A 14,894-nucleotide genomic window follows, 5' to 3' on the forward strand; every position below is an offset into this window, starting at 1 on the left:
CCGGCACGCCACGGCGTGCGTGGCTGCGCCCGCCCGCGGGAGGCATTGCCCCGGCCTTGCCAAGCCTGCAGAGTCAGGCTTTCTACTGAACCTAAGAAAAAATGACTAGAAAAATCATCCTGTGGGGCCCAGCCTGTTTTTAATGCGTTCAATTTAATGCAAGCAGGAGTATGACTCCTGCTGACTTAAAAATAGGCTTATGAGTCTTTTGAAGCCTTTTTTCCCCCCAGCACTTTTTTCAGCGGGAGGAAAGCTTTATATTCTGTGAAAGTCACGGGACGCTGCTAGGCAAAATGGCAAACCCCCACATTAGGTTATTTCAAAAGTAATGCTGCTATGACCACTAATAAATGAGAGAGCAGGGGAAGAAAATGGGTAACAGTTCAGAACGAATGAATGTGAAAGGAAGGCAAACGGGAATGAAACGGAACTAGGACTTTCACTGGCTAAACCAGATTTCAAAAATATAAATAATCTATAAACATACAAAAATTTGTTTACAGCTCAGAATGGAGAACTCCATTCGAAGCTCCGCTGTGGAAAGAGGAGAACAGCAGTAGTGCAGGTACCGTCCACTATTCAACGCCAGCAAATGTGGTGATCATTCATCATTTGGCAGAAATGAGGTAAGAGGAGGTCAGCCTCGCAGAGCATGGACACACAGGCAAGGTTTCCTGCCTTGAAAACAACCACCCTGGCTTTGGTTCAGCATTTCTTCAGAAACTCTGAGGTCTCCCGTTTTGTTTCACTGACCTCTGCTAAGTGGAAACTCGAATTGGAAGTGGTGTACATCTGGGAGAAAAAAAAAATCCGTGGTCCTGGGGAGGGAAAAATATCAGAGAGATATTTCACTTTATTTATTTGTTCTTCATTTTGATAGGACATTTCAATCACAGTTGCTAATTAGATCTTACAAGATCTTTCCCCTGTGCTGGGAAAGAAGCAAAGAATGGTCACGCATAAGAAACTGAATGCATTCACATCAAGTAGTTGTACTTTGGGGTTTTGAACATCATAAATAAAAGAACATTAAACCAGCTGGGTTTGTTTTTGTTTGGGTTTTTTGTTAACAACATTGCCGTTACAGAGCATAGCAGCTTAAAAGGTTTAAGACAGGTTAATCTACTTCTAATATTTGTATTTGAAAAAGTTTCTAATAAAGTTTAGTAAGAGATTAAAAAAATACCCACCTAATTAAAAAATAGAAAGGACCAAACACTACAAAACAATGCTTTAAAGATGAAGCATTTCTTTTTAGTTGGTAGGACTTAAACCTACAATGGCCTTTCTGCTTTGCCTAGGGATGCGATTTTGGAATTACTTAGATGAAGGTTAAGAAATTCAACTTATATGTGATTTTTACGCACCATCAAACGTCTTTAAATTGGTCTGGCTTTCCAGAAATACCCAGCACCCATTCTTTAAGAAGTTCTAAGCTAGGCAAACATAAGCTCCATTTATTCCTGGAAATATTGGCTGAAATACTGGGGACCTGCTAATATAGTTCCCAGGTCCATGGAAGTAGGATGCAAACGACTATAGGTTCTGTTATACGAGCTTTTTTGTTTAAAGCTTACACTGAATGCTTTGATGGTCATTAGGAAGATATTCTTGCAATGGATAGATGAAGTATAATTGTGGGGGGGAAACTATCTTCAAAAAGTCCTAGCCGCACTCATTGATTTAATGAAATGCAGACAAATAATTACTGAGTATCTTCTTTTAGAAGACTGACTTTTTACCACGCAGGGGCAAAATATCCTTACAAATACTTGACCTGATCCTACAATGCGCAAAGTGCCCTAAACTGCTTTGTGAAATAACCAAGGAATGAAGGCGCTAGGTACGCCCACGGAAACACTTCAGGAGGCATGGGACTAAACACACGAACAAATCGAGGTGTCGTAACATGCCTTAATCTTAATCTCTTGCTATCAGGCATCAGCTTTCTGTGACCATGCCGGCCGGCGCCGGCTGAGCTCTCAGCTGAGGTGGTGCTCAGCTTCTGGGAGCTTGCAGCCCCTCAGCTGGAAACAACTCTAGACTTTCAACTTCGGGCGCGGGGACTGCGTGCAAAGAAGAAAGCAAAGCAGGAGGAAAGCTGAGTTCGGACTAACACTTCAAGGTTTACGCTGAATTTTAATCAAGTGTCTTGTGCGGCTATATACTAAAAGGTCTTTTTATATGTCACAGGATCCATCACGCATCTTTGCAGCTATCACGTACTTAAACCATACAGATGCACGATAAAAGCAGTCAAGATATTTTGACAGAACTAGTTAATACTGTAACATCTCATCCAAGTTGTGCGGCGATCCTGGATGTGGCGTCAAGCTGGTGATGACTTAGTAAACACATTCAGTCCGGTTATATACTTACTACCGTTTCTTGTGCCAAGACTTTAATGTGCTTCAGTGCATGAAGGATATTTACAACCAACTCCATGAATTTATATTCCAGCTCTCCATTTCATTTCAGTCAAAAAAAAAAAAAAAACCAAAACAGCAGCAATTATATTCTAGCTTCATAGCAGATATTTATAACTTAGCTATAAACAAATGCTGATCTAAAGCTTTGCAGACAGCTCTCAGGCAAACTTAATTATTATACAATTTATAGGAATATTAGCCACTTTTTTCCCCAGTATTACAGTTACTACTATCTTTTAATGACTGCAGGAGGATATAAATTACATCTTTTCTGACATGGGTTTACTCTTGAAGTGGGGAAGTCAGTAAGAAGCCTGTTGTTACAACTCAGTGTAACAATATTTTTTGACACCTTAAGTCACGGTCTAATGTCAAGTAAATAAAGCTGTCTCCATACAGCGGCAAGGACTCCGGAGCAGACCCTTGTTCAAGATCAGCAATCTGTCTTTTGAATGGACATAACTTTGGTTGCTATCTGTTTTAAGTGTAAATTATATCTACTGAAGTTGTGCTTATGGGAGAAAGGAGAAAAGAGGGTTTAAATCCAGAAAAAGAATTTTAATTCTTCTGCAGTGTTAATTGGATATCTTGACCAAAATTTATTCTGATTTAGATTGTCACCCAGCTGCTCTAATTCCACTACATCTTTGTAACCATCTAAAAGGAGGAAGACTCTAAACCACTGTTGAAAAAGCTTTGGTTTGTGACCTCGGTGTGAACCTATGCCCAGAAATGAGTTTCAGCCTGCATGACTGAGCCCACACTGAGGTCTTGTCTCATTAATAGCTTTTCTTAATACATATAACCACATTAACCACCTGGTGTTTCTAGGAAGCAATGATTCAGCAAAGCCATTCTCTTATTTAAATATCAGTGAAAGTGGACTGGTCTGTATATGTTTTAAATGACAGAAGGCACTTTGATCTACCAGTGCCTTTTTTTTTAAAGAACTTTTCAGACTCCTGCCATAAGAAACGCTCTAATGAAACGGCCTTTGTCATGATCTCCCAACAGCCGAGAAGATCACCTTAATGGTACTTCGACAGGAGCCAGGACAGAGATGAGCTAACTGCCCAGGAGGACCCGCAGTCTAGCAGCACCACCCGTCATGGGCCAGGCTGCTCGGAGCCAGCGAAGGACGGAAAGTCAAAAGCTACGGGAGATGTTCAGTGCCTGCCAGTCATCGTCACACCCGCGTGCTTCACCGGCGCCTGTGAATTCAGCTTCACAGCTCCTTTGTGAGGTAGGAAATTACTACTCCCTCTCTTGCAGAGGAAGAAAGCGAGGCACAAGGAGATTAAGTTGTTCTCCTGGGGTCCTACAGGAAGTCTGCGGTAAAGCCGAGGATGAATTTAATCCACCAGCTGAGTCACGGGGCAGCCGTTCTCTCCTCTTTGCCTAGAAACACTGGGCTTTTGACACAACCTTCAGTTCTGCGAGCAGTAAGCATCCTGCGCAATAGACACTGTCGCAAGTGGTTTCACTTCCCTGTCCTGCCAGTCTGAATTTTACAGACTGGCTCAAACTGCAGAGCTACGCCGCACAATCGGGAGATCCTCCTGCCTAGCGTTTTGGGTCAGTCTACAAGACAGACAAAGTTTATCTGCAAAGCTCAGATTTAAATCTTCCACATAGATTAGAGCCCCCTTCTATTTGCTTGCTTCCCTGCTTCCAGGAAGCATGAAATATAATAAACAACTACAAGCACAAAAGAAAAGTCAATGAACAAAAACTACTATTATTACAAACATTAGTGCAAACCACACAGTAGATTTTTTTAGTAAGTTCAGTATTTTCTGTAAGGAGGTCATGAAGCTGAGGCTTTAAACACAGACGAAGTCGCATTCTTTAGCCAAATAAGTAGTCAGCTTTGGAGCTCACTCACATAAACAACCTGGATTCTGCTGCTACACATGGTATTCTATCCTATATATTTGCATGTATGCTGTAATACTTTTTATTGAAAATATATTTAGTCCTGTGCTTTTATAAAATATAAATAACTAAAAGGCAATAAGGACCAAATTCCAAAGCTGAATTACATGTTTGGCTAGGAGACTTGTCTAGCATTATCTTAACTGCCTAGAAGAGGTTTTTTTAATTTTTTTTTTTTTCAATTTCAATGAGCCATTTGTCTATGTGCCTAAAAGCCAACACCTAAATCCATGCTTGACATTCAAATGCGTGGCTCTGCTGTCAGAGGTGAGTGCTCACGCTTTCTTTGGCACCAGGTGCTCACCACTGTTGAAAACTAGCTCTCATTTTTACATATTCAGATGTAGATGTAGGTGTTTGGCTTTACAAAACTTGTTGGGGGGCGGGGGGTGTGAATCAAAGTTTGAAAAAGTATTTCTCCGAATACTTGGCTGGGCAAGGCCAATCGAGCTAGCGGATGCTGTAGTTAGTGGTCGGTAACCCCAGCAGCTGCAGCTGAATGGATGAAGTCTGAATTTGGAAAAGTGCACTTTTTCATTGTTTGCTCTTTAGCAAGAACAGACACTTGTGTCTTCTAGAGAGACTTCCTCTTCAGAGGTTTTCATCCAGCCATTTTATATAGCTGTTCCTGGTCTGAACGCCTGCAGAGAAATCAGTAGGCCAAATGGTGAATATCATACAGCCGTGAAAGCAGTCATCGAAGTGATCGAGCGTGACTTCCACGCCGGCGTTCTCCAAGCGCTTGGCGTACATCACCCCGTCATCTCGCAGGACGTCATTCTCACAGGTCAGGATGTAAGTCTTTGGCTGGAGCTGCAGAGTTTCATTTTCTGCAAGGAGTGGGACTGCTCGTACGTCAAGCAGCGCTGGTATCTCCTGGATGATTTCAGCCGTGCCTGTGGTTTGTATTACAGGCTTGTAGTTCTTTTTGAACGACGAAGGCAGTAGAGATGTCCAGTTCAGACGTCCTCTGAAAGAGAGAGCTTGGCCAACATCAAGAGCAGTGTGGTTGTTAATCAGCAGTGAGTGAGCGAAGTCGTAATTACCATTGAAATAATCTATCCAATAGTTGATCATGACGTAACGAGGAAGAACAGGCATATTCATGTTCTGCTGATAAGAAGGTGTGTTGAAGTCAAATGCCTGCAGCACTGGATAAACTAAGGCCTGCAGTTTTGGTCTGATGGTCAAATGCTCATCTTTGCTAAGCTGTGGGAAGAATATAGGATAGAATTGGGTTTATAAAGAAAATAAACATTACAGTATCAACTTAGAGCTTCATACAAGCAACCATTCATTTCACAATTTTTAGGCTAATGCACTTCCCAGTTTAACAATTTGCAGCTGAAGAACTTTCTGAATCAAAGGAGCTATTCTTGCTTTTAACAGTTTTCCATGGATTTTTCTTCCATGAATTTATCTAATTGTTTTTTTGAGCATACGCAAACTGTTGGCATCCACAGTTTTCTCTAGCAAAGGCTCACCATGTACAGAAGCACCACTCCGTGTTTGACTTGAACCTGCCACCTGCATTTGATTTGAACCTACCAATTACACATTTGGTGCCCCCTAATCTTTTTCTGGAAGAATGGGCAAACACGTGTTTTGCTTCATCTTCCACACAAGATACACAGTTCTCTATCATATCTTACCTCGTCTGGCTCTTTTTCAGGCTGAAGAACCTGAAATTTTTAATTTTAAATTATTTAATCTCTCCCTGAAACAGTCCTACATCAATGATTTAAAAAGAATTATGCATCAAGGAAATGAACTAGGAATGCTGCTTCCAAAACATGGAACTATCATGTTCATCAGTCCTTGATATTGAAACTTTCAGTGTAATTGTTCCCTATTTATTAATTTTTTCACCCTAATTCAATATTGCAAGATTGTCATGATAATCAGTTGACTGAACGTGGTATCCGCTTTCTTATCACCAATGGTTATGGCAATACGAAAAAGCTAATAATAGTATTTCACTCAACCATGAAAAATATTATTACTTGCCCAAGGCTGCCTTTAAAATCTTCACTAGATTCAATTCAGATTACATTTAAACTGCGGATATACAAAAGAAATGTCCCTAAAATTGCAAAAATCTACAGGAAGACAACAGAAGAATTAAGCTTCATTTATTGTATTTTTTGTCCTTCATTTGTATTTGAAAGAAATAAAAACATATTTTCAGAGAAAAACATCTAAAAATAGGAAGCTAAATTGAGAAATTATACATGTACCTAGTTAGTTACTTAGAAAAATAAAGAATTTACCAGCAAAAGGGGTAAAAAATGTCATTTAGCTACTTGCTCTTAAAATCTGGCCCATAATAACTAGTAACTGTAGTAAGATTGCAAGCTATGTGTTTCACATTGCGATTGACTCATTTTTTTTCTGTACAGCGACTAGATGCTGGCTTTCTACCATTCAGTCTTTAGGTATGATGTATCACCTTGTGATGATGCAGCAACAAAGAATCTGTCAACCTATATGCATCACTAAATTAGGGACTGTCGTAGTATAATACATAACAGATACTGGATGTTACCTGCTGACACACAGCAGCTGCCAAATTTCCTCCTGCGCTATCACCAGAAATTGCAATTCGACTTGGGTCAACCGAATACTCAGCTAAGACATCAGGCTGCAAAAAATGCTTAGTAGCACGAAGAGCATCATGGAATTGCTCGGGGAAGCAGACCTCTGGTACCAGCCTGTATCTACAAGAAAAGAGATGAGAGACAATTATCGCTGTCAGTGTACCTCTCTTTCAGGATTAACAGGTGATATCAAGTATTCCTTAATGGCAAGTAAGTATTTCATTAGGACAAATATTACGGGAAAAATACGAGGTGTGTAATACTTAGGTAAGACTTAATCTTATAATTAATGCTCTAACTCTGAAAGATTAATATGAATCTGTCAGATATGAATAATACCAAGAATAGTATAAAATTGTGCAGCGCTTTACTAGAATTTCCCAATAGAGGATTTCAGTATACATTATAAAACTGAATGAATATTTAAAACACCCTTTGCAAGGGAATCATTACAATCAGGCTGGTTTTGGTCCAAATCCCTACCGTAACTAGCACAAGGGAGAGTAAGTCATATACACCCAATGAGTGTATGTGACTTATATACACTCATTATATGTATGACAACTTATGTATATGACTTATATACACTCACTTAGGTGAACCAAACACCTAGGCAGTTCTGTTTCCCAAATTTTTACCTGTGCTCAGGAGAGAATGAACCTTGCTATACCTCTGTGCCACGAAATGAACAATAGCCAAGAAGTGCATACCAGTTTGCTCCAAATGCAACACATTCAGTAACTCCTCGCCTTTATTGAGGAGTGGAGCAGGAATATACCCATTGCACAGGTGGAGAGACCGAGGCACAGAGAGCAAGCAGTCTGCCCAGGAACAGTCAGCAGCTGAGTCCCATTCATGAGATTTTCTCAGTTTCTAAATAACAGCGCAGAAAAAGTCTGCTCATATTTACTGAATAATTTGTAATCTAAGAGTTGTAACTAGTCCTTATGGAACAAAGCACATCTTCTATTTGTAGCTTTTCAACCAACAGATTTTACATATTCTCAGTAGGGGTGAGCAAAACAAGCAAAACAAAATCCAGCTTTCTGATTCAAAACATTTTCTTCAGAGTCTAAACTAAAAAAAGTTTCACATGCAGAATAAATTTTAAACTTAGGTTACACAAAAACTGTTTCGAACTCCAAATCTTGCTTTCAGCAAGCAATCTATATACTGCATCAACTACAAAGGAATGTGAGAGAATCTTCTTGCAAAACTGGGTAACAGACTATGCAGATATCATGAAAGCAAGATGTGCAATTGAACTGATAAGAAATCTAATTAGTCTTCACTGATTGAGTACAAATGCCTTGACTGAAAATGATAATAGCTAAGGAGAAGAGGTAAACAGTAAGTCAGTGAAACAGGCAGAATTATACCACCATAAATCAGAAAAGGAATAATAAGAGACTTTTCAATACTGTGATCACTGCTGTTTGGAATAACCAACACCTGCTTTTTTTATTTTTCATTGTTTCTACTAATAAACAACAAAGGAGCAAAAAAAAAAAAAGTCACCCTTACTACCCTGTAAGTATTGAATGAGTAACATCAACTCCATATAATTAAGTTGCAATTAGGCCACAGAGCTTGGTATGTAGTTAACTGCAGGTGGGGAACCTGAGTAGTTTTATCAAGTGATTTGCTTTGCAACAGAAAATATTGAACTTGACAATAAGGATGGGAAACATACCGATCAAGTTGGAGTCATGTAGGTAATGTAGTTAAGCTAGCTGAGAGGTTTGTTTACCTTGGAATTGTTCTGTGACTTAAAAAAGCAGCCCTGCTTCTCTGTTGTCTGGCACCCTGGCAGTCCTCTGCTCTGGAGTGGAGCACAAGGCTTAAATGAGATGACTGGAACAGTGGGAGACTGAGAGCGCAGCAGGAAGCTGCCAGACTCCATGGGATATTCTGGTTAATGAGCAGGGGTAACATGATTTGATAATTTTTATGTTGCAGACCCTTGCTCAATATGACTTAGAAACTGTGGTTTATAGACAGACTTCAGAGGGGCTACCATATGTATTCTAATATTATATATATAAATTTAATTTTTAATGTATATGTATCTGTAGAAATATACCTTGCGGCAGTGGCCACTGAGGGTGGGAAAAGTCCCTCTTGCTACATGAGGAAGCACAGAGAAGTGGTTCAGCCTCCCTTCAGGTATATACCATGTCCAAATGTGTTTGGATTTTTTGTTTGGTTGTTTTTAAAGTTCGCAAATATTTACAGAAACATAATGTGGCACTTGAAGGATCTAAGGTTTTAGCTGCACTCCTTACGTGTAGATACAATTGCAAGATGCATTACAATTTGCATTTTAGTATTTGTCCAACTGAACTAAGTGCTATTCTCTTTTCCCACATTTCTGCCTTTTAAAATGACTGCTAAAATAATTAGAAACCCAAATGGATTTTTGATAACATTCTAATTTGTTGTAATTTAAAAATGGTAAAAATATCAGGCCGGTAAAGAGAATTATTGTCCAAGTTAAAGCCTTATACACAAGCCAGTAACAAGGGAAAAGCTAAAAGAACTACATTACATATTTCTAATACCTTAAAATTACTCAATTAGTTTTAGATTACTCACTCAACTGAGACAACAACAGCGTTGAGAGATTCAGCCATGATTCTGCAGAGATTGTTATAAAGGCTTGTTCCTGGAACGAACGGACGTAGTATTAGGGACATATGAGTCCATTTATGTCAATAGTAGCAAAGCTATATATAAGCCTCCTCAGAAAACATAAAGACAGGATAGAAATACAAGCAAATAGACAAAGTGCCAAATACACATTGTAGCAGAAGGAACATAATTCACGCCTTGAGAAGTCCTGCAGTCTAATGCCGTCTTTCTCATCTGTTTCTTGGTGACTTGGGGCATGTAATTTCATCCACCTATCACAATTCTCAGTTGGGCAAAATTGAAGGTACCCATTGGCTTGGGGGCATTAGCATCCAGAGACAGTTATCACTGCATGAGTCACTGCTTGTTCATTTTATTATAGCGTGCCTTGCTTTGATTCAAATGAGCTGCCCTATTAACGTCAACTGAGCTACTCATTTAAGGGAGGATTAATCACAGCTATCCTATTTATCAGTGGACTGATTTTCTTTAATTTTGCTCCTTTCCAGTTACTTAATTGTTGGTTCCTGGTACTATAAAATATACTAAGACACTAAGTGTTTTCTAAAGTGTCTAGTCTTAGAATTTAATATTTAGCTGTAACATTTGTGCCATTAACTGCTGCATCTTGGACTTGAGGATAGCGTCTGACATAGCTGAGTTACAGTCATCCAAACAAAGCTCAGTAATTTAATATAAACTTTTTGCACAACAAGAGTCATATGCAACTGTTACAGAACAAATGAGGTAGGCAGGATGCTAACAGCCCTTAGGCAGGCCTAAGGAAATCCATCTCAAAGCACAATTCCTCTGAAGGAAGAAGAGCAAAATTTTTAACTGCTATAGGACTACAGGACAAAGAGACTGGGATTTCCAAAGGCATGTGAAGGCCAGATTTTACAGTTATTTAGGAACCTAAATCTCACTTCAAATCATGATCTATGGTGACTCATACATTCATAGTCCAAATGCAATCGACATAGTCTTTGTGTTGGAACGTTTTGGAAAACCCCATTAATATTCTTTTTCTATAGATGAAGCCATAGAATGCGTCAGGGCTGTATGGACTTCATGATGTCACAGGAGCAATGGTGAAGGACAAGGGGGAAGGCTCCGACCCGATCTGGATCTCGGAGTGGCCATGAGAATTGCACGCGCTTTCTCCTCCGAAGGCTTTCCTCCTCCTGTATGATGTGGAAGGATCAGTGGTTAGCTTATCCTTGCCTATAGCTATACCTTACTTTTTCTTTTCTGATCATGTTTGTGGCTTCCAAGTTAACTGGAGTAAATAGCATTAATTTTCAAGGTAATTTCTGCTAGTGGTGGCAGTGGTCCCCTAAGGGAGGGGGCCAGACCATGGGATGGGAACTGACCTCTACCTGCTTCCTTCATCACATCGCCCATTACCTGTGACCAGCAGCATGTATTCCCAAGCACGTGCTATTTAAGAGCCAAACACTAGCAATGCTGTTACATGCAGTGTTGTTCCACTCACTCTTCTGCCAATTACTGTGTGAAAACGGGGCAAAAGCCTTACACGTGGTCACCGGATCCTGATCACCACGGATCGACTTTTGCACATGACCAGAGAAAACGGAGGACTGGCCCCAACAGCCCAACCAGGCATGCCAGGAATTTAAACAAGAAGCTATTTTGTCTTCTCAGGATGTAACAAAATCAACCTTTTGGCCCTTTTACAGCCCACGTGCAGATAAGATATTTTTGCTGTGTACTCTTGATACTTTTCCCCTCCCTCCTTAGAGCTGATTCCACCAGAGCGGGAGACAGTCACTACTGAATTTAGGTACGTCTTAGCAAAATTGTCATCCCTGGCAGGAAAAACAGCTTTTGGCTTCTCCTGCTAGGATGAAACCAGAGCAGAATCCTATTTAATTACTGGCAGACCCGTACTTGCGCTGGCCAAGGCCCAGCCTCCTCCGTGGATGTAAACAACGCTGCGCTTGAGCCTTTCATCTCGCTTCGCAGGAGGTTCAAACACTCTGACTTCCACACCGTCAAAAACAGCATCCGTGATGTTAATGTCTTCAGAGGAGACAGACTTCAGCTTGTCAAAGGTACAAATCAAATAATTCAGAACTATCAAGTGATGGCTGAGTCTCAGGTAGTGAATCAGGTGACACTAGGAGAAAAAAAAAGAAGAAAAAAGGAGATTTCTGTTACTTCAGAGCATATCATACAATATTGCATTGATGTTTAATGCAACCACCCTCAAAGGGCAGGTCCCATATGACAATGAGTATGGATTGGATTCTTAGAATATTCACCAGAAAATGAATGATTATTAAAGACCTCTGATGCTTTTAATGATGCATTAAAACAAAACTCTCTCCATAAAAAATTCTCTGTTGTCAAAATAAATCAAACCATGAGCACCGCATGGATCAATACAACTGTGAATGAGCACTCAGATCCTTGTCTTTGAAAGACACCTCCAAAAGGAGATGAACCTCACCAGCATCCTCCACTATGGGACTTGTGAAGCTCCTCAGACCGGTGCCAGCAGAGGGCAATAGCACACAGGCAAAATTTTTGTGGCTGTAAGGTATCAAAAATGCCAATTATTTCTCTTGTTCCACCCCAAAGCATAAGTCTTTCCACTTCTGAATTAAGAAAGCTCTCAAGGATTGCAAAGGAATTTGAAAACAGGAGTGGTCTTAAAGGAACATAACGGTTGTTTATTGCCTTGTCCTGTATTTACCTGCTCAATTGGGAAGGATCTGAAACGCTATCCAAGAACCACGGCAGGTTAGTGATTTTTTTATTTCCCAACCCCAGAAACTAAAGTGAATTCCTTTTTTTGTGTGGGTGTGTAAAACACTAGGAAAATTAAGAATGATGTGATCTTTCTGTCCCCTTATGGTAGAAGGGGAGAGATTTTTATCCTCTTTGGCTCTCCAGGATTTTAATTTTCATGTTTATTTTTTAAACTTTGCCCTGAATAGATTAAAAACCTGCTTCTCTCAGCAAACAGTACTGGGATCCAAGGCACTCCTCCAGCCTAGACGGTCACGACCTGCTCCCCATGTATGACCTGCACACTATTTGTGGTGCATACTTGTTCCCATTCCCTAGCTGGTGCAAAAGGGGAGGCAAAGGGTGAGCCAAAGGACTGCAGAGACTACGATGTCGTGACTGGCCATTAAAAAGTAGTGGGGGGACTTTCCTCGTTTGCAAAGTTAATCTCTATCCTAGTGATGAAGGCTAGAAATTGGATAATCAGCTAAGCCTTTTGTACAACTTTCTCAGTCAAGGCAAAGAAGTTGGGAGGTAAAATTAACACATATGCCTAATGTATATCTTTAGGACCACTGCCATAAAGAAAACTGTCAGCTGTGACCTTTTATTTACATTCAGGTAACAGATACTTGGAAGAAAAACTGTACTGTTAGGAGCGATGCCGCTTGTCTACACACAACCATTTTACTGTTTTAATTCTGCTAGTACCACCAGTACAGCACAAACCTGCTAGCATGGATTAAAGATGCTGCCACCTGAGGGAGCGGGGTCACCCAGGTACCAGCCTGACCACATTCACGTCCTGAAGAACAGATAGTTGCCATAGTTTAACCTGTACAAAAACAAAGTGGAAGCCAAGTCTGGTTCCTTGTGACAGACATGAATCATAGAATCACAGAATAGTTTGGGCTGGACGGGACCTTTCAAGGCCATCCAGTCCAACCCCCCCGCAGTGAGCAGGGACATCCCCAACCAGACCAGGCTGCTCAGAGCCCCGTCCAACCTGACCTGGGATGTCTCCAGGGATGGGGCATCTCCCACCTCTCTGGGCAACCTGGGCCAGGGTTTCACCACCCTCATTGTGAAACAGTTCTTCCTTAGATCTAGCCTAAATCTGCCCTCTTTTAGTTTAAAACCATTACCCTCTGTCCTATCACTACAGGCCCTGCTAAACGGTCTGTCCCCACCTTTCTCCTCAGCCCCCTTTAAGCACTGCCAGGCTGCAGTAAGGTCTCCCCGGAGCCTCCTCTTCTCCAGGCTGAACAACCCCACCTCTCTCAGCCTGTCCTCAGGAGAGGTGTTCTATCCCTCTGAGCATTTTTGTGGCCCATGATTTTGCAAATAAGTTTCACAGACTCTCTCTGGTTTCTAGTATTTGTTCACAAGGACAACTATTTCATTTTCTTGACTTGGGTTTCTTTACGATACTCCCGCAGCACCATTTTCACGGCCACTTTCAGTGCCAAGTCTCAGCTTCTCTGCCAGGAGCTCCTGCTCACGGTGAAGGAAGGATTAACGGAGGCAAACGCACACCTCCGGAGGAAAAGCAAGTTTTGAAGCATTCAGCAGCATGCGTGCCAGAGAGGCTCTGCCTCCTTAGGTCTATAGCCCCAGCTCCTTACACGTAACTTTTTAATCTGTCATCATTAGTTTGAAGGTAAAAAAAATTAAATAATTGCTTTCAGTCAGGTGCTGTATAGAAATGGCCCTGCACAGCCCCACTTCCACTGCAGATTGCAGAAAAAGACAATTTTTGACATTTTTCCCCAAAAATTCCATGCCAAGTACAATGGGCTGCTATGTGAGCAGGGAGAGGAATCCACTTCCAAAACAAAAATTTACAAAAATGACTTTTTTTCTTGCTTTAGCTTGTGGTAATGTCACCCTGCTGAGGTAGTTTGGTGGGAATCCAAATTTTAAAATGTTTGTTGCTTTTTGGATGGTATATCATTTCTTTATGCTGCAAGGCTTTTCTCTGGGAGAAAAAAAACAAAGTATCCACCTGGCAGGAAGAAATGCTGAATTCACAAGGCTGTTTCTATCTCTGAATTTCAGATCATGCTTTTCTCCCACTGTTACTTAAAAATTCCCACAGGAAAACCCAATTCAAGTTTGAAATCTGAAGAGCGATACATGTATTAACAAGCTGGCAGACAATTTGTTGGGCTGCCGCTGCTATAACCAGCTAAAGATCTGATCCTCTGTGTGCCCCGTGCAGGCTCCCGGGGAAGGTAACCGCTGGGAATCAATTTTAGAAATACTGCCAGGGAAAACAGTGGTTTTGTACATTTTTTTTTTTTTAGCCTGACTCTGCTGCAACAGACATCCAATTTTAGTTTTCTCTGACTTCAGTTCACATTCTTTGTGGACAACATTACCACGCGTTCCCTGCAATCAGAAATGTTTTATTTTCAAGGCTAGTTAGTGCTGTTTACCGAGAAGTGTTTTGCCCTGTTCTTTAATCCAGAGAGCACTGTGGCCATCTGCAGGTTATCACATGCTTTTTTTTTTTTTTCCTAAAATAGACCACCTTTTCCAAAAATAA

At 40.8% G+C, this 14,894-nt stretch overlaps 1 protein-coding gene across 1 annotated transcript; it reads right to left on the minus strand.

Moving 5' to 3' along the window:
* Window positions 1–4,955: 4,955 nt before the first annotated feature.
* On the minus strand, window positions 4,956–11,732 carry NCEH1 (neutral cholesterol ester hydrolase 1; the record flags this gene model as incomplete). The annotated part of the gene is made up of 4 exons (XM_010290066.1): window positions 4,956–5,573; window positions 6,910–7,081; window positions 9,557–9,626; window positions 11,504–11,732. Coding segments are annotated over 4 exons (1,089 nt in total), but the record flags the coding sequence as incomplete, so codon positions are not given.
* Between the last annotated feature and the right edge of the window lie 3,162 nt (window positions 11,733–14,894).

This window comes from Phaethon lepturus, unplaced genomic scaffold (assembly GCF_000687285.1).
Source record: "Phaethon lepturus isolate BGI_N335 unplaced genomic scaffold, ASM68728v1 scaffold27656, whole genome shotgun sequence".
Lineage (NCBI taxonomy): Eukaryota > Metazoa > Chordata > Aves > Phaethontiformes > Phaethontidae > Phaethon > Phaethon lepturus.